Source organism: Pongo abelii, chromosome 9 (genome assembly GCF_028885655.2).
Source record: "Pongo abelii isolate AG06213 chromosome 9, NHGRI_mPonAbe1-v2.0_pri, whole genome shotgun sequence".
Taxonomy (NCBI): Eukaryota; Metazoa; Chordata; class Mammalia; order Primates; family Hominidae; genus Pongo; species Pongo abelii.
In genome coordinates this window covers 39078722-39104739 of record NC_071994.2, presented here as the reverse complement: position 1 = coordinate 39104739, position 26018 = coordinate 39078722, and the positions used below count along the sequence as shown (strand labels likewise).

At 34.4% G+C, this 26018-nt stretch overlaps 1 protein-coding gene across 1 annotated transcript in view; it reads left to right on the top strand.

Moving 5' to 3' along the window:
* The window catches only part of METTL15 (methyltransferase 15, mitochondrial 12S rRNA N4-cytidine), a gene marked incomplete at its 5' end in the record, with an annotated part of 233965 nt that overhangs the window by 93049 nt on the left and 114898 nt on the right, over positions 1 to 26018 (top strand). The window contains 1 exon segment of the mRNA NM_001133215.1: positions 20886 to 21022. Within this exon segment, the coding sequence (NP_001126687.1) occupies positions 20886 to 21022 (137 nt within the window).

Genomic DNA, 26018 nt, shown 5'->3' with positions numbered 1-26018 from the left:
CTATAACCATTTATTTAGAGAGGGGAAATGTATGGTGTCTTTTTGCATTTAGAATATAGATAAAATTCCTTACAATAACTAAGAGAATTTATATTTTTCTAAATAATGAATAAAGGTCAACTATTATTTTCAGAAGTTGTAGGCAGAATCATTTCAAACATTTGTTAAGTTTTTGTCTACTCTTTGGATGTAAATTTCCAATTTACTTGACATGATGTTAAGTTAAATGAGTTATTTCAAGACTATGTAACTCTATTAAGAGTGCAAAGATCGTTCTTAATTTATATTCAGACATGTTTTTATCTTATTTTAGAATTATTTTAGAATTACAAATTAATTGAGTGTGAAGAGATTGTCGTTTTGAAACTCCTGGCCTTATCATTGAGAAAATTAAGGTATAAATTTTACCTTCAGGCAAGATCAAGTGACTTGCTTGAGGTCATATGGCCATATTATTAAATAAAAAGCTTAGTATAATGCTTATATATGAAGTGTTTAATAATTTTCTACTGAATTAGAAATGTATCGAAACAGGTAAATTATAATGATAGATGAGGGAGACAATGTTTACTTAGATAGAATTATAAATTAATACAAATTAAAATGTTAGCAAAATTAACTGATCTTTTAAAAACATTTGTAATCATGGAATAAGGCAATATTTTATGTACTTAGCTCATTAGCTTTAGTTAGAACTTGTTCAACCAAAGTAATGTGTAAACTGGCACTAATGAGCCTTATCCTAGGTTTCACTTACATTATACTGTATAATGAAGTTATAACACCAAGCCTACTAATAAGTTTGCTTGACAGCAGGGAGATACGGTGTATCTCCCAGAAGGCAAGCGATACTTCTTTCATATGATTATTTTAAGGTTTGTATTTTAAAGTTATCCCTTTTTTATAAATTTTGTTTTTTAGAATGGAACTGGCATGAATGATTTTGCAATTTCCTGTAGAATTTCAATATTGATGACAATACTTTTACTTAAAATTTTTGTCTGAAATTTAAAACCAAATATTAACTATATATAAATTGAAGTTTGTGAAAGTTTTTTTTTCTTATAATATCTTTATCTGATTTGAGTATCAAGGTAATTTAAATTGCCCTTTCTTTCTCCTTGTTTTTACAGCTTTTTGTACTTTGGGATGTTCCTGAGAATTTAATAGTCAACTAAAATTGGAAGAGTTAGAAAAATCCTGAAATAGAAGTTGAAGGGATTAAAATAAAAGATCTGAGTTTTATTTATGCTTTATATAAATGTAAAGAAATCTACCTTTTAAGGGTTGCATCTTCCAAAAAGTTTTTTTTTCAGTACAACATTTAGTCAATGACAGTATCGTTTCAATTTAAAAAATCTTTATATAAAACTGTACATGGATATAAATCTGTTGTATATTTTCAGGTTCTATGGTTAGTAATCTAGTATCTAATTATGAACTCCAAGTATTATAAGCAAGTGGTGATATATTATGGATGAGTTCTTTTGGCACAGAAATATTTTAAGAAGTTACCAAAACTTCAAGTCTGAAATTAGATAAACTCCTGAAAGGCAAAGTTGATTTATTTTTAAGCCTATTGTGAAAACTAATAGTCAGAAAAGAGCTTAGCATTGTGTTCTGACTGTAAAATACCTAAAATAATTAACAGAAAGTGCTAGTTGTTTCTGCCTAATTTTTCCCCCTTAGCAAAGGTAATAAGAATTTTCTTAAACTGAGGTTAATATTTTAATAATTATTATTTTTCATCAGCCTGTTCCTGACCTCTGTTTGGTATACTCAGTGTTTATATATTTAAAGCCTTTTTAAAATAATGATTAACCAGATAATCTCAAGTTATTTGAGTTACTATGTTTTACATGAAACATAGGCAACTAAAGTTTCTTTTGTGTCTATCTGTGTGTCTTCTCCTGATGAGGTTTTCATTCTGAGATCATGTCTTTGGTATCTTGTGATATCTCCTCCTAAGATTATGTCATATAATACTTGGTAGTTTGCATTATGAATGCAGAATTAATATTGTCTGACAATAAATGGTAACACATTCTGCAATATACAACTTGATGTATCAAAAAGATTTCCAGGCTTTAAGTGAATATCTACTTATTTTGGAATCATATTTATTGCAGCAATTCCAAAATAATTAATAGTTGATCTTGAATGTTGAACCAGCCTTGCATTCCTGGGATTAGCCCCACTTGGCCACAATGTAATATTCCTTTTATATATTAATGCATTTGATTTGCCTTTTTTTTTTTTTGCAGATTTTTACATCTATGTTCTGTGAAGGTCATTGATCTGTAATTTTCTTATAATGTGTTTGATTTGTGTATCAGAGTAATGCTGATACCATACAATGAATTGGGAAATATTCACTCCTCTACTATTTCTTGGAGGAGATTTTTGTAATAGTGGTTGTACTTCTTCATTAAGTCTTAGAATTTATAGAATTCACTGTTGAAGCTATCTGGAACTGGACTTTCCTTTGTTAGATGGTTTTTAACCATCAACTCAATTTTAAAAATAGATATAGAGCTTTTTAGGGTATCTCAATAGTAGAGACCACTAATGTTATTAAATACCCTATAATCCACAGGACAGCCTTTGATAACGAAGAATTATCTGGCCCCAAATGTCAATAGTGCCAAGATTGAGAAATCCCAGATTAGCTGTTTCTTCTCTAAGTAAATTTTGATAATTTGTGTTTTACGAGGAATTTGTTCACTTCTGCTAAGTTGTTGACTTTATGTGTATAGGCTTTTTCGTAATATTCCATTATTCTTTTATTATCTGTACAATCTTAGTACTTTATCTTTTTCTTATGTCTGCTTATAATTAAAATCTTAGGCTTTCAGCATTACTATAAGAAGACTAAACTTTTAGACTAATTACTAAATTCCACTGGATTTTAAGCCATTCTATCTCAGGAGAATACAACACTATACTTCGCATTGAATTTAGAAGTTTTCCCTCCATGACTCCAAATTCTTTAAAGGATATATTTATATAGATGTTTACCCTCTGTATTAGTTCTTGCACTGCTGTAAAGAAATATCTGAGACTGGGTAATTTATAAAGAAAAGAAGTTCCATTGGCTCACAGTTCTGGAGGCTATACAGGAAGCATGGCTGGGGAGAACTCAGGGAACTTACAGTCATAGCAGTAGGGTAAGGGCAAGCAGGCACATCTTACATTGCCAGAGCAGGAGGAAGAGAGAGAAGGTGGAGGTGCCAGACAGTTTTAAACTATCAGATCTTGTAAGAACTCTTATCATGAGAACATCACTAGGGGGATGGTACTAAACCATTAGAAACCACTCCCATAATCCAATTGCCTCCCTCCAGGCCCCACTTCCAACGCTGGGGATTACAATTCAACATGAGATTTGGGTGGGGACACAGATCCAAACCATATCACCTTCCACCCCCATTCCATAATTGATCATATACTGTTAGAACTGTGATCTCAACAAATTGACATCTCCAAAGGTTTATCTCTATGTACTGAAAATCATATCATTAGCTATTTTCAGGATGACTCTGAGAAAAAAGAAATCCAATATAAAAAATTGCTATAACTATATCCCATGTTCAAGTTTTTATGTTTCATTTCATTCAAATTATATCACTCCCCTTGGCACAGGATCTCTAAAGAATATTGGCTGTAAATTAAAGTCCAGAGTCTTTAGTTTGACATTTAAATCCTACACATTAACTATCCCTAATGTATTCTTTCTATTTTTCTATTATAACATTATTTCCTACTTGAATCTTTTTTCTTAGGGTTATCTATTTTGTTCAAGGTTGCCCACAATACCAGTTTGCAATCCCTTTATGTTTTATTTGATTCTTTCTCCCAGTCTCCAAAATAACTCTGTCGTTTAACTTACTACATAGTGCCCTCTTTCAAGGACTTTACTTGCTTTGATGGTTGATTTATTTCCTTCTTTCTTTCTTTTCTTTCTTTCTTTCTGTCTCTCTCTCTCTCCTCTCTCTCTCTCTCTCCTCTCTCTCTCTCTTTCTTAATATGTGGAGTTTTGCTCTTGTTGCCCGTGCTGAAGTGCAATGGTGCGATCTCAGCTCACAGCAACCTCTACCTCCTGGGTTCAAGCAATTCTCCTGCTACAGCCTCCCGAGTAGTGGGATTACAGGCATCTGCCACCATGTCTGGCTAATTTTTAGTATTTTTAGTAGAGATGGAGTTTTACCATATTGGTCAGGCTGGTCTCCAACTCCTGACCTCAGGTGATCCACCTGCCTTGGCCTCCCAAAGTGCTGCAATTACAAGCATGAGCCACCATGCCTGGCTATTTTCTTTCATTCTGTGGTTGAAACTATCAAGATAACAGAACTGTGACCAAGCTGATGACATATGTAGATGAGTTTAACTTCATAGAAGACAATACATTTTTTAATAAGGCAAATATATCTTTGTTGAAAAAGAAAAAAATACAAGATTATTTTATTTTTAAATTTTTTGACCACTGTCAGAAAGAAAGATTAAAAAAAATTATTTCACTAGCTTTAGGGGTACAAGTGGTTTTTGTCTACGTGGATGAATTGTATAGTGGTGAAGTCTCAGAGTTTAGTGTAGCTATCACCTGGTGATAGATGTACCTTGTGCCCCAATAGGTTCTTTTTTTTCAACCCCCACCCCCCTCCTAACCTCCGTCTTCTGAGTTTCCAGTGTTCATTATACCACTCTGTCTGCCTTTATGCACCCACAGCTTAGCTCCCTTTATAAGGGAGAATATGGAGTATTTGGTTTTCCATTCCGGAGTTACTTTACTTAGAATAATGATCTCCAATTCCATCCAAGTTGCTGCAAAAGACATTTTTTTCTTCATTTTTTTTTTTTGGTTGAGTGGTATTCCATGGTATATATACCACATTTTCTTTATCCACTCTTTGGTTGATGAGCATTTAGGTTGATTTCCTATCTTTGAAATTGCGAATTGTACTGCAATAAACGTATGCATGTAGGTATCCTTTTTGTGGGTATTGTTGTGATACAATGATTTCTTTTCCTTTAGGTAGATACCCAGTAGTAGGATTGCTGAATAGAATGGTAGATCTACTTTTACTTCTTTGAGAAATCTCCATGCTGTTTTCCATAAGGGTTATACTAATTTACATTTCCACCAGCAGTGTATAAGTTTTCCCTTTTCCACACATTCACACTAGCATCTATTGTTTTTTGACTTTATAATAATGCTGTTCTGGCTGGGGTAAGGTGGTATCTCATTGTAATTTTAATTTGCATTTCCCTGATGATTAGTGATGTTGAGCATTTTTTTCTGTTTGTTGGCCATTTGTATATCATCTTTTGAGAAATAATCTATTCATGATATTTGCCTGCATTTTAATGGGATTTTTCTTTTCTTGCTGATTTGTTTGAGTTCCGTGTGGATTCTGGATGTTAGTCCTTTGTTGGAGGCATAATTTGCACATATTTTCTGTCTTTCTGTAGGTTGTCTGTTTACTCTGATGATTTTTTCTTTTACTGTGCAGAAGCATTTTGGTTTAGTTAGGTCTCATTTATTTATTTTTGCTTTTGTTAATTTGCTTTTGGATTCTTCGTTATAAATTCTTTGCCTAGGCTGATGTCCAGAGGAATTTTTCTTAGGTTTTCTTCTAGAATTTTTATGGTTTCAGGTCGTAGATTTAAGTCTTTAATCTGTCTTGAGTTGGTCTGAAATGAAATAGGGATCCAGTTTCATTTTTCTACATGTGTCTTTCCAATTTTCACAACACCATTTCTTGAATAGGGTGCTCCTTTCCCCATTTTATGTTTTTGTCTGCTTAGTTGAAGATTAGTTGGTTGTTAAGTACTTGGCTTGACATCTGGGTTCTCTATTCTGTTCCAGTGGTCTGTGTTTCTACTTTTACACCAATATCATGCTGTTTTAGTTACTATAGCCTTATAATATAACTGAAATTCAAGTAATGTGTTGCCTCTAGATATGTTCTTTTTGTTTAGGATTGTTTTGACTATTCGGGATCTTTATTGGTTCCATATGAATTTTAGGATTGTTTTTTCTAATTCTATGATGAATAACAGTATTTTGATAGCAATTGCATTTAATATATAGATTACTTTGGGCAGTATGGTCATGTTCATGATATTGATTCTTCCAATCCATGAACGTAGGATGTATTTCCGTTTGTGTGTGTCATCTGTGATTTCTTTCAGCAGTGTTTTGTAGTTCACCTTATAGAGATATTTCACCTCCTTGGTTAATATATCAAGTTTCTTTGTTTTTGTTTTTTTTTTGCAGCTGTTGTAAAAGGGATTGAGTTCTTCATTTAATTCTCAGCTTATTGGTGTACAGCAGTGCTGCTGATGTATATACATTGATTTTGTAACCTGAGACTATTGAATTCATTTATCAAATCTAGGGATCTTTTGAAGGATACTTTAGGTTTTTCTGTATATAAGATCATATAATTGGCAAACAAATAGTTTGATTCCCTCTTAAGAAAGACTTTTTTTTTTAAAGGAGGAGACTGACATAAGAACAATTTTACTGTTAAAGTAATTAATTGATCTTAGTATGAATATTACTTCATTTAAGTCAACTGGCCACTTTGAAAGTTGTATAAAGTCTTTCTGGTCAGTAAAAAATTGAGATATTTCAAATGCCTGTTTCTAGTAATATGTCAGAGTACCAATATAGTTAAATTGGCCTATTGTTCGATTTGTTGTCCCTCCATGGAGTTGTTTACAAATTCCAAACTATGATTAGTGGTGTGATAAAATTTTAAAGAGCAATACTAAAGTCTTTTTAAGTATTAGTATCCGAGAAAGAAAAGTAATAATATTTACATTTTGAAAATATATTTTTAAAGAGCATTTAAAAAATCATCTGTTAAGCTTTTTTTTTCAGTTTGGGCTTGAATGAAAGTTAATTCAAAGTCGTTTTCTTAGTTTTAAGAAACACAGCATAGTTGGACTAATTTTGCCGTAGTTCTGATATACAATGGTAATTTATATTGAATTTTAAGTTCTTCGAAATTTCTCCTGTTGGAAATGTATTATCGAGGGTCTCCTTTTTAAAAGACCTTCTGTCATCCAAAGGTTCTATTACTGTTTATTCAAATTAAGAAGCCATAAAATATCTTTTGTATTGCTAAATTACTTTAAGATTTAGCATAAAATTTTTTGGAATTTAGGCCTTTGTGAATAATTATTTTCTTGATTAAAATCCATTTAATAATATTATTTATTTATATGGCACTACTTTTTTCACATTTCGTTCATGTGTATTGTCTTATTTGCATATCCCAATTTCCTGGTGATGTGGACTAGGATGGTGTATTTATTTCCATTTACACAGGAGGAAAGTGAGGCTCAGAGAAGTTAAGTAACTTGCCTAACAAGGATTTCCTGGTGGTATAGTATAGCCTTTTCTATGTCTGAAACTTGTGCTATCTGAAGTCACATGTTTAAACATTTTCAGGAATATGTAAGTTTCTATTTCTCCCTGCAATATGCACGTATGTGCATATATGTAATTGTACATGCATGTTTGCACATGCACACATAGACACTCTGGGTTGTACACCAACACTTGTATGTGTTGATCTGCTTTGATTTGTGTAAAATTAATGTTACTTGGAGGCCAAGTCATAGAAAATCTTACCATCTTTTTTTTTTTTTTTTTTTATACTTTAAGTTTTGGGGTACATGTGCACAATGTGCAGGTTAGTTACATACGTATACATGTGCCATGCTGGTGTGCTGCACCCATTAACTCGTCATTTAGCATTAGGTATATCTCCTAATGCTAGCCCTCCCCCCTCCCCCCACCCCACAACAGTCCCCAGAGTGTGATGTTCCCCTTCCTGTGTCCATGTGTTCTCCTTGTTCAATTCCCATCTATGAGTGAGAACATGCGGTGTTTGGTTTTTTGTCCTTGCGATAGTTTACTGAGAATGATGATTTCCGATTTCATCCATGTCCCTACAAAGGACATGAACTCATCATTTTTGATGGCTGCATAGTATTCCATGGTGTATATGTGCCACATTTTCTTAATCCAGTCTATCATTGTTGGACATTTGGGTTGGTTCCAAGTCTTTGCTATTGTGAATAGTGCCACAATAAACATACGTGTGCGTGTGTCTTTATAGCAGCATGATTTATAGTCCTTTGGGTATATACCCAGTAATGGGATGGCTGGGTGAAATGGTATTTCTAGTTCTAGATCCCTGAGGAATCGCCACACTGACTTCCACAATGGTTGAACTAGTTTACATTCCCACCAACAGTGTAAAAGTGTTCCTATTTCTCCACATCCTCTCCAACACCTGTTGTTTCCTGACTTTTTAATGATCGCCATTCTAACTGGTGTGAGATGGTATCTCATTGTGGTTTTGATTTGCATTTCTCTGATGGCCAGTGATGATGAGCATTTTTTCATGTTTCTTTTGGCTGCATAAATGTCTTCTTTTGAAAAGTGTCTGTTCATATCCTTTGCCCACTTTTTGATGGGGTTGTTTGTTTTTTTCTTGTAAATTTGTTGGAGTTCATTGTAGATTCTGGATATTAGCCCTTTGCCAGATGAGTAGGTTGCGAAAATTTTCTCCCATTTTGTAGGTTGCCTGTTGACTCTGATGGTAGTTTCTTTTGCTGTGCAGAAGCTCTTGAGTTTAATTAGATCCCATTTGTCAATTTTGGCTTTTGTTGCCATTGCTTTTGGTGTTTTAGACATGAAGTCCTTGCCCATGCCTATGTCCTGAATGGTAATGCCTAGGTTTTCTTCTAGGGTTTTTATGGTTTTAGGTCTACCAATGACTTTCTTCACAGAATTGGAAAAAACTACTTTAAAGTTCATATGGAACCAAAAAAGAGCCCGCATCGCCAAGTCAATCCTAAGCCAAAAGAACAAAGCTGGAGACATCATGCTACCTGACTTCAAACTATACTACAAGGCTACAGTAACCAAAACAGCATGGTACTGGTACCAAAACAGAGACATAGATCAATGGAACAGAAGAGAGCCCTCAGAAATAACGCCACATATCTACAACTATCTGATCTTTGACAAACCTGAGAAAAACAAGCTATGGGGAAAGGATTCCCTATTTAATAAATGGTGCTGGGAAAACTGGCTAGCCATATGTAGAAAGCTGAAACTGGATCCCTTCCTTACACCTTATACAAAAATTAATTCAAGATGGATTAAAGACTTAAACGTTAGACCTAAAACCATCATTTCTTTTAATTTAATTATTGCTTATGAGAAGAATTTAATATTAGAACCATGTTGAAACTGCCATCACTAAAATGACTTGTGCCAAAAAAAATTTTTTTGAAAAGAGCATTTGCTGAACACATTGATTAAAGAGCTCAGTATTTCTTTGTTTTCACATTGTTTTTCCAAATACTATAAACAATCTACATATTTAGTAATTCTTTAAAGAAAGTACCTCTCCAGCATTCTTAGTAGTTAGTATGTTCATTGGCGTTTGTCCAGTATGGGTTATGTGGATTTCTTGATAATGTAGATAAAAACTATTTGTCTTTTTAAAAAAGATGCTGACAGATTGGCATTGTCTTGGACAGAGACCTCTGTGAAATTAGATTTTTGAGATTAGCTACTTGTGTTCATTTAGCCATTCTATCTGCAAATAGATTAAGTGACAGTCCTGTTGTATGTGACTTGGACTATGATTAAATACATCCTATGTTACACATAAGAGTGAAAGCTGTTTATCACAAAGAATGACAAATACTCCAATTATTTAATGTAATTGAAGGACATACTTTAAAAGAAGAGAAAATAAATTTTACTTTTATGACAAGTAAAGATTTATTTTGTAAATAGGAAAGGATTTAAGCTACAAGAGGAAACATTTGCAGAATTAGGCAGAATGAGTCATCATAGTAACACCAATACTTCTGATAAAATGGGAAGAGATATAAATTTATTGCAATGCATTAATTGTTTTGTTTGTGGTAAAACTTTTATGTGCTTCTGAGAGTTTTTTCCCTTTTGTATAAGCCCATATAATAGTTACCAATAAAACAAAGTAAGTGTTAGCAGACAGATACTTGACAGAGCTTCACAAGACAATAATAAATCAAGGGATTTGGTAGGAGAAATGTTTGTTAAAAAATGCTAACTATAAGATTGGACTTCTGTGTTCACAGTTACATGTTCTAATTTATTTCAGGTTTAACAAATATATCAAATGTGACAGATTTCTAGTTGTCGACACGTTAGACAGAAAACATGCAAAGCCTTAGAGAAGTCAGTGATATTGTGTTGAGTGATTCAGCACACAATGGTAGAACAATAGCTTGCCTTAGCAATTACAAACATTTCAGGGGCGTTATGAACTCTTTTTAGTGATTTTTTTTTAATATCCAAATAAACTTGTCATACTAGCTCATCCCCCTCTTAACATTGACCTTACTAATTATGTCAAAGGAGCATGCCTCTCTTGTCAAATATGTGCCAGGTTGACCTTGTTTGGAGGCGCAATATTCCCAAAGGCTGAATCCCATGAATTGTACATATAGTGAAGGTAATTTAATTTATTTTTTTGTTTTTTACATGAATCAATGTTTTTGATTAGGATGATCTTTTAAAAGTATACTTAGAACTTAGTGTTTTTAAGCATTGTTACAAAGCAACCTTCTTGATCTTACTGTGGATTAATGCTGTTATAGTTAGCCCTCTTACATTAGTAGATATCAATTTTTCTTATATTTGTAGATTCTCTTCAAAATCTCTACCCAGCAATCCCTTCACTTCACTGTTCCAAGTTTACTATAAATAATTATTCTATTCCCACATGAAATTCTTAAACCTCTGTAAGAGGTTTCTCTTAAAATGCCTGGTTTTCTGTCTTAAAATGCCTGTATTTTTTAACGCTCTTAATTTTCTCTCTTCTGGAGTAAGAATTTGCTTCTTGGCCAGTGTAACACTAATTGGGAGGTGGCAGCTGGGAGGGAGATATGGAAGGTAGGGAAAAAAATGCTTATTTCTGCACCTATCTCTAATTGTGCTATCAAGTCATGTTTTTTGAAGTAAATGGCTCCAATATACTCATCTGTAAAATGGGATTACATTATCCATCTTGCAGGCTGTTGTAAGAATTAAATTAAGTTGGCTTTTATTTTTCTTTTTGAGATGGAGTCTCGCTCTTGTCGCCCAGGCTGGTGTGCAATGGCATGATCTCGGCTCACTGCAACCTCCTCCTCCCAGGATCAAGCGATTCTGCTGCCCCAGCCTCCTGAGTAGCTGGGATTACAGGCGCCTGCCACCATGCCTGGGTAATTTTTTGTATTTTTAGTAGAGACGGGGTTTCACCATGTTGGTCAGGCTGGTCTCGAACTCCTGACCTCAGATGATCCACCTGCCTCGGCCTCCCAAAGTTGACTTTTTAAAGGGTTTATCATAGTGAGTGCTGGTGCATAGTAATTGCATAGTAAATTGTATCTGTTATCTTCCAAGTTATCCAGATGGCATGTTTTGCGATTATTTTTTATTTCACTTCTCCACTCACCACATCTAATTTATTCTACTTCTATGAAGAAGCAAAGTAGGTAATTGTGCAGGTGGGCAGGAGACAGAATTGTTTTTGAAATCCATCTCTGCCATTCATTAGCTGTTCCTCAAACAATTTACCTAACTCTTCCTAAACCTCCCTTTCTTTGTAAAATAGTGATGATAATAATAGTGACTTACCTCAGAGTACAGCTTTGAGAATTACTTAATTAACTGAAAGTGTGTATGTCTGTGTTTTTATGCCTATATATAAAATGAATGAATGGTAAAATGTTTAGCATTGTGCTTGTCATAAAATAAGCTTCCATAAATGTAACATACATAAATGTAACATACATGAAGAGTATTATTACTCTTCATTCCTGATGCCCATTCAACCTGTTGTTTCTACTTAACTGAGTGCTTTACGCTAGTGGAAGCCTTCAGGTCATCACTATTTTCTCACACCCTACCAGCCATCTAATATTGTGAGAAGTAAAATTTTTTTTTGTCCTTAAAAAATTATTTTTATCTGTATTCCTAGGTATTTTATTGTCTTTGTAGTGACTGTGAATGGGAGTTCGTTAATGATTTGGCTCTCTGCTTGTCTGGTGTTGGTGTAAAGGAATGCTTGTGATTTTTGCACATTGATTTTGTATCCTGATGCTTTGCTGAAATTGCTTATCAGCTTGAGTTTTGGTGCTGGGATGATGGGGTTTTCTAAATATAAAGTCGTGTCATCTTCAAACAGAGACAAATTGATTTCTTCTCTTCCTACTTGAATCCCCTTTATTTCTTTCTCTTGCCTGATTGCCCTGCAGAACTTCCAATACTATGTTGAATAGGAGTGGTGAGAGAGGGCATCCTTATCTTGTTGTCTTGTACTGGTTTTCAAAGGGAATGCTTCCAGCTTTTGCCCATTCAATATGATGTTGGCTGTGGGTTTGTCATAAATAGCTGTTATTATTTTGAGATATATTCCATCACTACAGTTTATTGAGAGTTTTTAACATGAAGCGATGTTGAATTTTATTAAAGGCCTTTTCTGCGTCTATTGAGATAATCATGTGGTTTTTGTCACTGGTTCTGTTTACGTGATGGATTACGTTGAACCAGCCTTACGTCCCAGGGATGAAGCCAACTTGATCGTGGTGGTCAAGTTTTTTGATGTGCTGCTGGATTCGGTTTGCCAGTATTTTATCGAGGATTTTAGCATCAATGTTCATCAGGGATATTGGCCTGAAGTTTTCTTTTCTCTGCCCTGTTTTGATATCAGGATGATGCTGGCTTCATAAAGTGAGTTAGAGAGGAGTCCCAACTTTTCACTTGTTTATAATAGTTTCAGAAGGAATGGTACCAGCTCCTCTTTATACCTCTGGTAGAGTTTGACTGTGAACCCATCTGGTCCTGGGCTTCTTTTGGTTGGTAGGCTATTAATTACTGCCTCAATTTCAGAGGCAGTTGGTCTTTTCAGGGACTTGACTTCTTCCTGGTTTAGTCTTGGGAGCGTGTGTGTGTGTGTGTGTCCAGGAATTTATCTGTTTCTTCTACATTTTCTAGTTTATTTGTGTAGAGGTGTTTATAGTAATCTCTGATGGTAGTTTGTATTTCTGGGGGATCACTATATGAGATCAGAGACCATATCTACTTTGGCCCACTGTTGTATTTCTAGTTTTTAGAACAATGCTGTGGATATATTAGGACTGTCATCATTGTTTGAGAATAAAATTTGACAAAGATGGAACAAGGCAAAAATGGGAGAGAAGACATGAGACATCTTGGCATGTTTGACAATTTCATATATTCTGTATGGCTAGAAAATATGTTGTAAAATTCATTTTTTAGAGTAGTGGGAGATGATATTGAAAAGAAATGCGAAGGCCAGAATATGAAGAATATTACCCATTATGCCTAGAAGTTTAGACTCTATCCTGTAGCTTTGGAGAGCCATTGAGGGGGTTTAAATGCAGATGTGACATGCTAAAATTTTATGTAAGATAGGGTAGCCTGTTAACAGTGTAGTAAGAAAAATTAGAAGTGAGATTAGAGGAATTGGTATCAATTGTGTGCATATTTCAGTAGTAAAGCATGGGAATATGGGGGCCTAAATTAAAGTGGGAGTGGAAATATTCAAGACATGGTAAATCAACAGAATTTGGTAACCAGCTGGGTTTGGAGTATATGGGAGAGTGAGAAGATAGGATGAACTCTGAGTTCTGCTTAGCATTCAAAGATCAATTGAATTGTACCCTCCTCCAGTTTAGTCCATCTTGCCACTGACTGGAATAAATTTCTGGTTTTTGACTCCTTATGGAATGCTATGTATATCTTTCTTACATTGCTGATTTTTTTTTTTAACTAGACTTATAGCTGTTTGTTTGCATGTCTAAAGTCCCTCACAAGACAGGAAGGCCTATAACGTAATATCTACCTGTTATCGTCTCTTCTATACTGAATGCTCAATAAATATACAGATGATTAATTAATGCCCAATATTTTAAATTACCTCCTGAAAAGAAAATCCATATAGTTCAGCATGTGCTTGGCACATTTCAGTACTCCAAAATGAAACTAGTTGCAAATAGGTGAAGTTTAACTAAAATTTTTTCAAAAGCATTTTAATTCTAAAAATTCAAAATTGGCAATTGCCATAAAAGATTCATAGGATGAAGTTTTAAAGTGAAGTCAAGCCATATTGTTTCCAAATTAAGATGGGAACTTACTATTAAAAATCTTCCGCAGATTGAAAATGACTAAGCAACATTAGGAAAATGAAATTTTAAGATCTGTCCTCATACTGTTTATGGCTAAAAACGTTTTCATGTTCATTTTCGACAGTGTTGTTACAGTGTGAAAATTTCAATGATTAGCATGATTGGATTGAAAAAAATAAATAATTATCTAGTCTCTGCAAGATGATCTTGGGCAAATGCCTTGATTTCTGTCAATCTCCAACTCCAGAGAGGAGTCTGAGATGAGTCTTAAAGGATATCAAATTTGAGAGGTATGAAAGTATAGAACTATGTATTCTTTAGAAAAGTGGAACAGTATGTACAATAAAGGAATTAAGTGTGCATTATTTCCATGGGTCCTGATTGCTCTAACCACCTATGAGTCTATGATTTTAAAAATCATTTTTAAATTTCAAAATCAAATTGGAATCTCTAACTTGGCAGTAAGTCAGTCTTCATCAGTAACTGGTACAGATAATAGGTGGACATTTATACTAAACCATATACAAAATAATTGTCTTTCTTGGAGACTTAATTAGGTTTGAATTAAAAGACTTAAAAAATTAGATTGGTAGAACACTCGTTGTTTTTAACTGTATTGGAGGAATCATTGTATAGGAACAATGTTTCCATATGTATCTATCTTCATATTAAGAAAGAGAAAACTTTTTGAAGAAACAGTTGTTTTTATTTCAATGTGCTTATGTAATTTCAGTGGGGAAGTTTACGACATGATGTGGAAAGGACATAGGATCTACATTTTACTATTAGCTTTGCCCCAACTAGTGACCAGGTAACCTCTCCAGGCCTTGGTTTCCTCATAAGTAAAAGGAGGGATTGGAATAGTCTGTTATGTCCTTTTGACCTGTGAAATATAGTGTCTGTGTCTGTCCATATTTGAAGAACATTGGGGATAAAATGACATTTAGTTGTATTTGATTAAAAAGAACTGGCCTAACATAAGAAAAGCTTATATTCTCATTTCAAATGTGAAGGAGAGTGATCAGCACATAAAAACATGGTGCAAAAGAGTTAATAACAGATCATTATTTGTGTTCTAGAAGAGATCTATTCATTAATCAATTGGCAATATTAGGAATACATTGATGTTAAATGACTCTAAAAAGTTGGACATTTTGAACTGAATTATAACTACTTTATATGGTCCTGTGGTAATGAGTCTTATATTTTGAAGAATGTTTCTAGACTCAAATGCACAAATGAAAATTGCTACCTTTAACATAGTTACCTTGGGAGGCTGAGCTCCTTTATTCATATCACATTACTTAGCACCTACTGTTTTGCACTGATGCTGCCATATTAAGTTGGAGGTGAAGTTGGGGGATTGTAGAAATCAGGAATCATTTTCCTCAAATGCTGGTTTGTATATTTTTTACTTTAATTCACTTTCATTTTGATTCTGAACCCCAATTATGTCTTACATTTTTTGTTCTATCACTCTTGCCTTTTCTTCCTCTTCAGAAAGAGCAGAGAATTTAGTGTTGGCGAGACCTAGTTTAGAGTTCACTTCCCCTCACTTACTAGTAATAGGATCTTAATCAAGTCACATTTTCTCTCTGCACCTGAGTTTTCCTTTTTTTTTTTTTTTTTTTGTAAAAATGGATATAATGCTAGTTGTCTAATTCCCTCATGGAGCATTTGTTAGACCGAGTAGGAAAACATTGATGCTTGGTAAACCATAAAGCAATATGCAGATACAGACTTCATGACTTAATAAGATGCAGAGAGGTATGTGAAAGAACCCAGGTTTTAAGCCCAGATTCATCTCTATTCAATTCCTGCATTTGCCACTTACTAGTTTAGTGCAGTCTTAGTTTGTAAAATGTTGTGTATATAACATCTAATGACATATCCTTCATGATTGTAATGATGATATAAGGTAATCTTTATAAATCTCTGTGAGATAAATGGGTACTTTTTATTCCCATTTATTCTTAGATGAAACAATTGAGGCTTAAAGAATTCAAGTGATTTGTTTAGGGTTATACAGGTTGTCAGTGAAATAACCAGAATAAACTTAGTATTAAAATGTGAGTTTTGTTTTATAGATAAATTTTATCAGGTAATTTCAAAGAAGAAGTTCCATGTATGGCACACAAAATACACATTTGAAATATATGTATAGATGAGATCCATAGAAGGGTTACCTTGAAACATTCAGATTTATTTGTTCTTGTGCATTTCTTTGTTAACCACAAAAATTGACCAGTTGCTTTTTTTATTTGCAACTCATACAGATTTTAAACTGTGGTCTTATGTTAATGACCTAGAAGAAGGGGTAAACTAATTGGCTCCCTTTTCAATTGTGGTGCTGGTTGACTCATGAGGCCTAGATGTCACTATTACATGTGATGAACAATGAATATTAGAATTGTAAAAATGAGAATTGATGGCTCCAATCACGTATTAACTCAGGACATATGATGGGTTTCCCTTCTAGTTTCATAAATTCCATTTGTCTGCCACTTTTTGCTTTCTGTGTTACACTTGACTGGTAGTTAATAGATTTTTTTCCCCCTCTGGAGACTTTCTTGAGTGTCCGTACATCTACAAGGGCATAATCATGATATATTAAAAATAATCATGTAAATTATAATCACTCACATTTTTCAGAATATGCTAATGATGATGATTTTTCTTTAAATATTGATTGGGACTTTCTTGTCTCAGAATAAGGGTAATCATATCTAAATTGTTTTATTTAATCTACTTTTAGTTTAAATCCGGAGTTATAGCAAGGCTAGGTATTGATCCCATGACAAGGAAGTAGTTTATAATTTTGCCTGGGAAAAAATTCTTTGGTTAAATTATGTTGAACTTCTTAAAATTTTCAAATTGATTTAATGTATAGTGGAAGATTTTTACCAATTCATAGATGTATAAAATAAGTGACTGGCAAAGGAAATTATTTGATCTTGAGATTAAAGTGTTTCTAAAAATAAAAAGATATTGTTTAAAATGGTGAAGAACACTTCTATTCAACATAGTGTTGGAAGTTCTGGCCAGGGCAATTAGGCAGGAGAAGGAAATCAAGGGTATTCAATTAGGGAAAGAGGAAGTCAAATTGTCCCTGTTTGCAGATGACATGATAGTATATCTAGAAAACCCCATTGTCTCAGCCCAAAATCTCCTTAAGCTGATAAGCAACTTCAGCAAAGTCTCAGGATACAAAATCAATGTGCAAAAATCACAAGCATTCTTATACATCAATAACAGACAAACAGAGAGCCAAATCATGAGTGAACTCCCATTCACAATTGCTTCAAAGAGAATAAAATACCTAGGAATCCAACTTACAAGGGATGTGAAAGACCTCTTCAAGGAGAACTACAAACCACTGCTCAAGGAAATAAAAGAGGATACAAACAAATGGAAGAACAGTCCATGCTCATGGGTAGGAAGAATCAATATCATGAAAATGGCCATCCTTCCCAAGGTAATTTACAGATTCAATGCCATCCCCATCAAGCTACCAATGACTTTCTTCACAGAATTGGAAAAAACTACTTTAAAGTTCATATGGAACCAAAAAAGAGCCCGCATTGCCAAGTCAATCCTAAGCCAAAAGAACAAAGCTGGAGGCATCACACTACCTGACTTCAAACTATACTACAAGGCTACAGTAACCAAAACAGCATGGTACTGGTACCAAAACAGAGATATAGATCAATGGAACAGAACAGAGCCGTCAGAAATAATGCCACATATCTACAAGTATCTGATCTTTGACAAACCTGACAAAAACAAGAAATGGGGAAAGGATTCCCTATTTAATAAATGGTGCTGGGAAAACTGGCTAGCTATATGTAGAAAGCTGAAACTGGATCCCTTCCTTACACCTTATACAAAAATTAATTCAAGATGGATTAAAGACTTAAATGTTAGACCTAAAACCATAAAAACCCTAGAAGAAAACCTAGGCATTACCATTCAGGACATAGGCATGGGCAAGGACTTCATGTCTAAAACACCAAAAGCAATGGCAACAAAAGCCAAAATTGACAAATGGGATCTAATTAAACTCAAGAGCTTCTGCACAGCAAAAGAGACTACCATCAGAGTGAACAGGCAACCTACAAAATGGGAGAAAATTTTCGCAACCTACTCATCTGACAAAGGGCTAATATCCAGAATCTACAATGAACTCCAACAAATTTACAAGAAAAAAACAAACAACCCCATCAAAAAGTGGGCGAAGGACATGAACAGACACTTCTCAAAAGAAGACATTTATGCAGCCAAAAAACACATGAAAAAATGCTCACCATCACTGGCCATCAGAGAAATGCAAATCAAAACCACAATGAGATACCATCTCACACCAGTTAGAATGGCAATCATTAAAAAGTCAGGAAACAACAGGTGCTGGAGAGGATGTGGAGAAATAGGAACACTTTTACACTGTTGGTGGGACTGTAAACTAGTTCAACCCTTGTGGAAGTCAGTGTGGCGATTCCTCAGGGATCTAGAACTAGAAATTCCATTCGACCCAGCCATCCCATTACTGGGTATATACCCAAAGGACTATAAATCATGCTGCTATAAAGACACATGCACACGTATGTTTATTGCGGCATTATTCACAATAGCAAAGACTTGGAACCAACCCAAATGTCCAACAATGATAGACTGGATTAAGAAAATGTGGCACATATACACCATGGAATACTATGCAGCCATAAAAAATGATGAGTTCACGTCCTTTGTAGGGACATGGATGAAATTGGAAATCATCATTCTCAGTAAACTATCGCAAGAACAAAAAACCAAACACCGCATATTCTCACTCATAGGTGGGAATTGAACAATGAGAACACATGGACACAGGAAGGGGAACATCACACTCTGGGGACTGTTGTGGGGTGGGGGGAGGGGGGAGGGATAGCACTGGGAGATATACCTAATGCTAGATGACGAGTTGGTGGGTGCAGCGCACCAGCATGGCACATGTATACATATGTAACTTACCTGCACATTGCGCACATGTACCATAAAACCTAAAGTATAATAATAATAATAATAAAAGAAAAAAAAAAAAAAAAAAAAAAATAAAATGGTGAAGAATATGTTTAGCCATGCCTTTTATGGTGATAGTGATAGAAGTACAAAGTTAAGTCACACTACAACATTTGTGTTAAAAAGCAATGCTTGTACATTTTCACCACATTTACATCTTTTTATATTTTATGTCCATCCTCCAATTTTGATCAGAAGATTTCCCCCATGTTATTCTTTCAATAGCAGGCTAACTTTTATGAGGACTTGATCAGCGGATGGGACTCAGCATGGTAGATAGGAGCCAAAAAATCAACGCATAATTGCGTGCCCAGTTTCTGACCACTGTCCCTGAAATAAGTGGAAACATTCAGAGCAGGGAAATATATTCAAATCCATAACAGGAATTTCCCTTCTTATGTACTATGCACATGAACTTTAAGAAAATTGTATGTTTAGATATTTTTAAATCTAGCCAATGGACTTATGTTATTTGTCATTGTAGTCAATATTATTAGAGTAATTGTTTTTATTTTCATAACACCAATGAAGTTTACTGAAAGGTCCCATTAAACTAAGAGCATAACTTTGAGGGAATATGTGGAGAATGTCTTGACTTGCAAACTAGTCACAGTCAAATAACTTGTACACACATATGTTTCTTATGATCCAGGTCTGGTTTCTTGCTGAACTGTGACGTGACTATTCTCTTTAGAGTGTGGCCAAATAAAATAGCCAAGAAATAGATTCAGATTCAATTAACCATACTGTATATCTGGAATGATCCAAGCATTGAGTGATGTGTACTCAAGTACATCCTATCCTGTTGTCCTGGCAAAATTATTACTGGCAAATGTTTCACTCTTAAAAGTGTTTTGATTTACATGAGAAATGATATTTTACCTTAACAATTAGGCAGGTGGTGATGGTATCTTCTTTTCTTCTTCATTTTTTTTTTAAACGCTAAAGACATTGGAATTTTGCGACTTTAAGTAACTATCCCAAAGACATAGATACTTCGTGTCAAACCTAGAATTTACCCTAGGTGTTTTGACTTGAAAAGCGTTTTTTTTTTTTCTTCTCAGTTCATATTTGTTATTTTATTATTACAGATATAATCTGTAAGTTTGTCAGTTTTCCGGATTTTATCTGATTTGTCCTGTGCCTATTTATTATTAGGGATGTTTATTCTCTCTCTCTGTCTTTCTCTTCTTGAGTATCATTTTCATAGAAAGCATTAAGAGAAATTGAGATAAAATGAGCCGCACTAATTGTAAGCCATGTCTAAATGAGAAATCATTGAAAATGTTATTACCAACTGGATGCTGGGAAGTGAGAGCTGGGGGCACAACAGTGTGACCAGTTTGACCTTATACAGAGAAATATAAATTTGTCTTGAATTAGCCAGTCTGTGTCAGAGGTTATTTTACTGATGGTCTGATCAGTTCTTTCAGACTTATCATTCATAATTGAGCCAGATATCACATGTAACAAATTCAACTATAGGCAAAACCATTGTAATTATTTTCCTATTTACTGTCAACTCTGAAAATCATTGTGTGCTTCTAGAAATTGAGATAGTTGTCAAGAATAAGTTTTGTTTGTGCTAAGTTGTAATTTTCTTTTTCTGTGTTTGCTAGATTTTTCTAGATATGACATTTGGTTCGGGAGGGCACACAAAAGCCATTCTGCAGAAGGAGTCAGATATTGTTCTGTATGCCTTGGACAGAGACCCGACAGCTTATGCATTAGCTGAACATCTTTCAGAGTTGTATCCGTAAGTAATACCCTTGCATATTTATTTGATTTTGGTTCTTAGTTTTACAGAGCTTGGTTTACCACCTTGGAATTTGTTCTGCTTTGCATGGGCTATATTTTACTCCAGTAAATATTTTCTCCTTTTTTCCCCAAAAAGAATTAATGTAAGTGATGTTTTTAGTACCACTTAAAGTAACGCTATTTTCCAGTTATCCTTTCTGAATCCATAAAAAGAAATACAAAAATGTCTTCCACCTACAAGATTGAAAATGTTTTGGAATCCATCCACAAATAATATTTTGACAATAACTCATAGTCAAAAAATAATTTTTAAACATTTTTATGGGTTTATTTCTAAGAATTTAGCAGAGTAAATAAGTATGTGAGAATTCTGTAGAACTCAGAAGGACATATACATCAACATAATATACTTGTTTCCTTTGAATTTTCTGAAATTCACAAATAAATCTAGAGTGATCCATCCTTCTATCAGAAAAAGTGATCTATAACTAAAGAACTTTTTAAAAATATAAAATATTATATGAATGAGTGGTAAAACCATCTGCCTTTAAAGAAACATTTTGAATTAGAGAGTAGAGTTTACATGGTATGTTGTTTAAAGCCATCATTTTAAAAGAGAAAAATATCTTGGAGCTAAGAGGGCTCTCTCCAAATACATAAAGGGCTGTTTTCAGGAATGGGAAGTTGTTTTATTCTGTCATTCATCAGAGACTGGAGTCAAGAAAATAGATGGGAATTTGAGAGGTAATTTTGACTTGGTGTGAACTGTAGTTCACATCAAAAGTTGAAGTTTTGACTTGATGTGGACTAGAGTTTTTACTAGTTGTGGCTATTCAACAACAAAATGGTTTCTTTGGTGAAGTTCCAAAAGTATGACCATGGAAAAGTTTAATCAAACACTAAGAATAGAAAGTTTAATTCGTCATCTAGAATAGTATTTACAGCCTCTTTCTGGCCCCAAACTCTTTGCAAATCTAATGAATATGATTAACTCTCCCCATAAAACTATAAATAAATACACATAAGCTTTTGTTTACAAGATCATAGGATTTATGGAGTCCTTGAAACCTACCATTTGACCCCAGATTATTTCATTTCTTCCAAGAATAATATGAAGACATGGTTTAATGACATGGTACCAATTTTTAATATTTTAAATCTATCTGTCTTCTGCAGTGTAACTTAGGAGGGCCAGTCATACTTTACTGTCATAGAAAAACTGAATTCTCCTAAGATATTGTTGTTTCTTAAGGCAGTGATTCCCAATCCAGTGATTTCAATGGCTCTTATTCCTTTAAACAGCCTACTTTCTCAAATGTAGCTTAAAGTTTACAAATTTTACCATGTGTAATTTTTTTTTTAACCTAACAGGAACTATCAGGCTGTATATTCTTTTCAGTTTATAGATGTGGAAACTATTAGCCAGATAGATGAAGCGATTTGCTAAAAGGCATAAGCGACTTTATGGGGACAGACCTGGGACATGTATTCTAATCCCTAGCCTCATTTTATTAAATATTACTGCCTTGGCTCAAATCTTGAGACTTTTTTTACTTCATTGACAAAATGATTTCTTTGTCAAACATAATAAATTAGATAAGAACAAGGAAACAAATCAGAGTAAGCCAAGAAGAAGGAATTAATACAGATAAAAGCTAGAATCAAGGAAACTATAAACAAAAAAAGAAGAAAAAAATTGAAAGGGTGAAGAAATCAGAAGAGATCAGTCTTTGAAAATAGCAAAATCACTTTTGAGTCTGATTTCTAGAGACAAAAAGTGTGATTAAGATTGAGAGGGAAGAGCAACCATAGACACAAGATAAGTTCATCATAAGATAATAAAACTGCAATTCTCCGGTAACTTGCAAAACCTAGATGAAATGAATGATATCCTAATAAAATATAAATTATTAAAACTTGATTAATAGTTATAAAATTTGAATGTCATTACCATAACAGAAATTAGAAAGTAACTGAAGTATATAGAAAACAGCACCCTAACCAAATGGATTTGCAGTTATCTAATTCTTAAAAAAAAATAGGAAAAAGCAAAGCCTTTTTTTTTTGAGACGGAGTCTAGCTCTTTCGCCCAGGCCGGACTGCAGTGGCGCTATCTCGGCTTACTGCAAGGTCCGCCTCCTGGGTTCAAGCCATTCTCCTGCCTCAGCCTCCTGAGTAGCTGGGACTACAGGCGCTTGTCACGGCACCTGGCTAATTTTTTGTATTTTTAGTAGAGACGGGGTTTCACCGTGTTAGCCAAGATGGTCTCGATCTCCTGACCTCGCGATCCGCCCGCCTTGGCCTCCCAAAGTGCTGGGATTACAGGCGTGAGCCACCACGCCCAGCCATAGCAATGCCTTTTACACTAATCCTGACCATGGTAAATTTGGAAAGTTATTTCAGTTAACATTATGAATTTAGCATGATTTTAATACCCATCTTTTTTATTGGAGACAAGTTTTCACTCTGTTGCCGGGGCTGGAGTGCAGTGATGCCATCATAGCTTACTGCAGCCTCTGCTTCCTGGGCTCAAGTGACCCTTCTGCCTCAGCCTCTCACATAGCTGGGACTACAGGTATGCACCTGTCTAATTTTTTATTTTTAGTAGAGATGAGGTCTCTCTATGTTGCCCAGGCTGGTCTTGAACTCCTGAGCTCAAGTGATCATCCCACCTCAGCCTCCCAAAGGACTGGGATTATAGGCATGAGCCACCATGCCTGGCCTAATACCAAATCTTGATAGAGATAGTATAAAAAGGAAAAAAGTCTAAGTTTGCTGAAGTATAGAAATACAAAAATTGAAAAGGAAATACTAGTATATCTAATTCACCTGTTATTAAAACAGTAATACCCGTGGCCTAATTAAGTTCATTTCATGAAGATGAGATGTTCCATGTCAGGTGGTTAATCAATGATAGGTTGATAAGCATGACAATAATCAGCTAGGTATTCTTATTTAAATTTCTGTTAAATGTAAGGAAACTACTTAAATGTAAAATATTCTCAATCAAGGACAAGCAGTAATTATTTTCCTAAAATGTGAAGTACTATAACTATTTAAGACAAAATTAGGATGTAAATAGGATTTAACTTCTATAAATAGTATTTCTCAATATTTTTTGAAGGTCTGACAAAGGCTAAAGCAAGGTTAGAATATTCTTCTTATAATGATTTACTGAATAGTTAAAAACCCCAAATACTTATAAAATTAGTAAGATGCTAAGATGTTTAGCTAAAAATTTAAAACTCTATTCAGAATAGAAGAACTCTAGGGACAACAAGGAAGTAAGCCCTTTCCTTTCCAGCATAAGGGTCACAGCTGATACCCCTATAACAAAGAGAGGTTGACAAGAGAAAAGAATAACAAATTTATTTGACATAGTTTTACGTGGCACAGAAGCCTTCAGAAAGAAGATGCAAAGATATAGAGAGAACTATCCATTTTTTATGCTTAAATTCAATAAAGTATGGAGAGCATGTAGAACTATGATTGGACAAAAAGGACATATGGTCTAATGCTAACTGACTGAGTTGGGGGAACTCAATAAGGCCTGTCTATGCAACATTCCTTTCTGCTGGGTATGAAGGTAGGACACCTGTGGAATCAGGGTCTTAATTTCTTTATGACCATTTATTCTATTACACAGAAAGAAGTGGGGGAACTTAGAGTAATATTTTAGGCTTTGAAGCTGGCTTTGGAGAAAAAAGGTTCTGGTTTCTACAGGGGAGGTTAGAGTAATATTTTAGGCTTTAAAGCCGGCTTTGGAGGAAAGGGGTTCTGGTTTCTATGACCCACGTTGGAGAAGAGGGATTCTAGTGTGGCTCGCCTCTGAGGAGAATGAGAGACAGCAGGGAAAGAGGTGGTCAGAAGGTAACTTTGCTTTTAAGTCTGCTTCTTAGGCCTTTCTAGGTACTGTTGGGGCTATTGTTTTCTGAGCCCCAACAGTACCTAGAAAGGGAAATGGGAAAAAATATTCTATTCACAAAAGCCCCTAAAATTGTATAAAATATTTAGTAATAAATTTAACAAAGAGCACACTTCCAAGTGAAAGAAAACTATAATTTTTTTGAAGGGCATACAAGAAGATTTGAACAAAAGGGAAGGCGTATTTCTTTTGAGGTAGAGAGAATTAATATTATAAAAAGAGGATGGAGCGAAGAGGATCATACCTGCAACCCCACCACTTTGTGAGGCCAAAGCAGGAGGATCTCTTGAGCCCAGGAGTTAAGAGACCAGTCCTGGCAACATAGTGAGACACCGTTTCTTACAGAGAAATGGTGGTGTGCACCTGTAGTCCCAGGTACTCAGGAGGCTGTGGTGGTACTCAGGAGGTTGAGATTGCAGTGGGCTGTAGTCAGGACATTGCACTCCAACCTTGGTGACAGAGCAAGATCCTGTCTCAAGATGGATAGATGGATGGATGCATGCATGGAAGGATAGACAGATCAGAAAGAATACAAATAAAAAGTTAATGCTCCCCAAATTAATATATACATGTATTGTACATGTAAATTACTTTGTTTTTTAAATTTGGATGATGTGATCCTTAGTTTGTATGGGGCAAAAAGTGACAAGATGTTTTTTGAATTAAAAAGTAAGAGGAAACCTCCCTTACTAGATATAAGATTACACTATAAAATCACTGTAATGAATCAATACAATATTGATACAAGAATAGGCAAGTGGATTAGTGGAGGAAATAATCCAAAAATTGATTCTGCTAAATAAAGGCATTTAATTGCAGATTAAAATATTTTAATTCATTGAGAAAATGGTGGATCATTAAAAAATGATGCTGTTATAATGCCTGTCAGACTTGAAGAAAATAAAATAGACCCATTTTAAAATTTGGATTCAAGAATAGCTTCTAGATGGTGTGAAAAAATTGTGAAAATTTGAATATACAAGTTCTATTAGAAAATTGGAGAGACTATATACACAATCTAGTAGTGAGAAACTTCTTTTTTTTATTATAATTTAAGTTTTAGGGTACA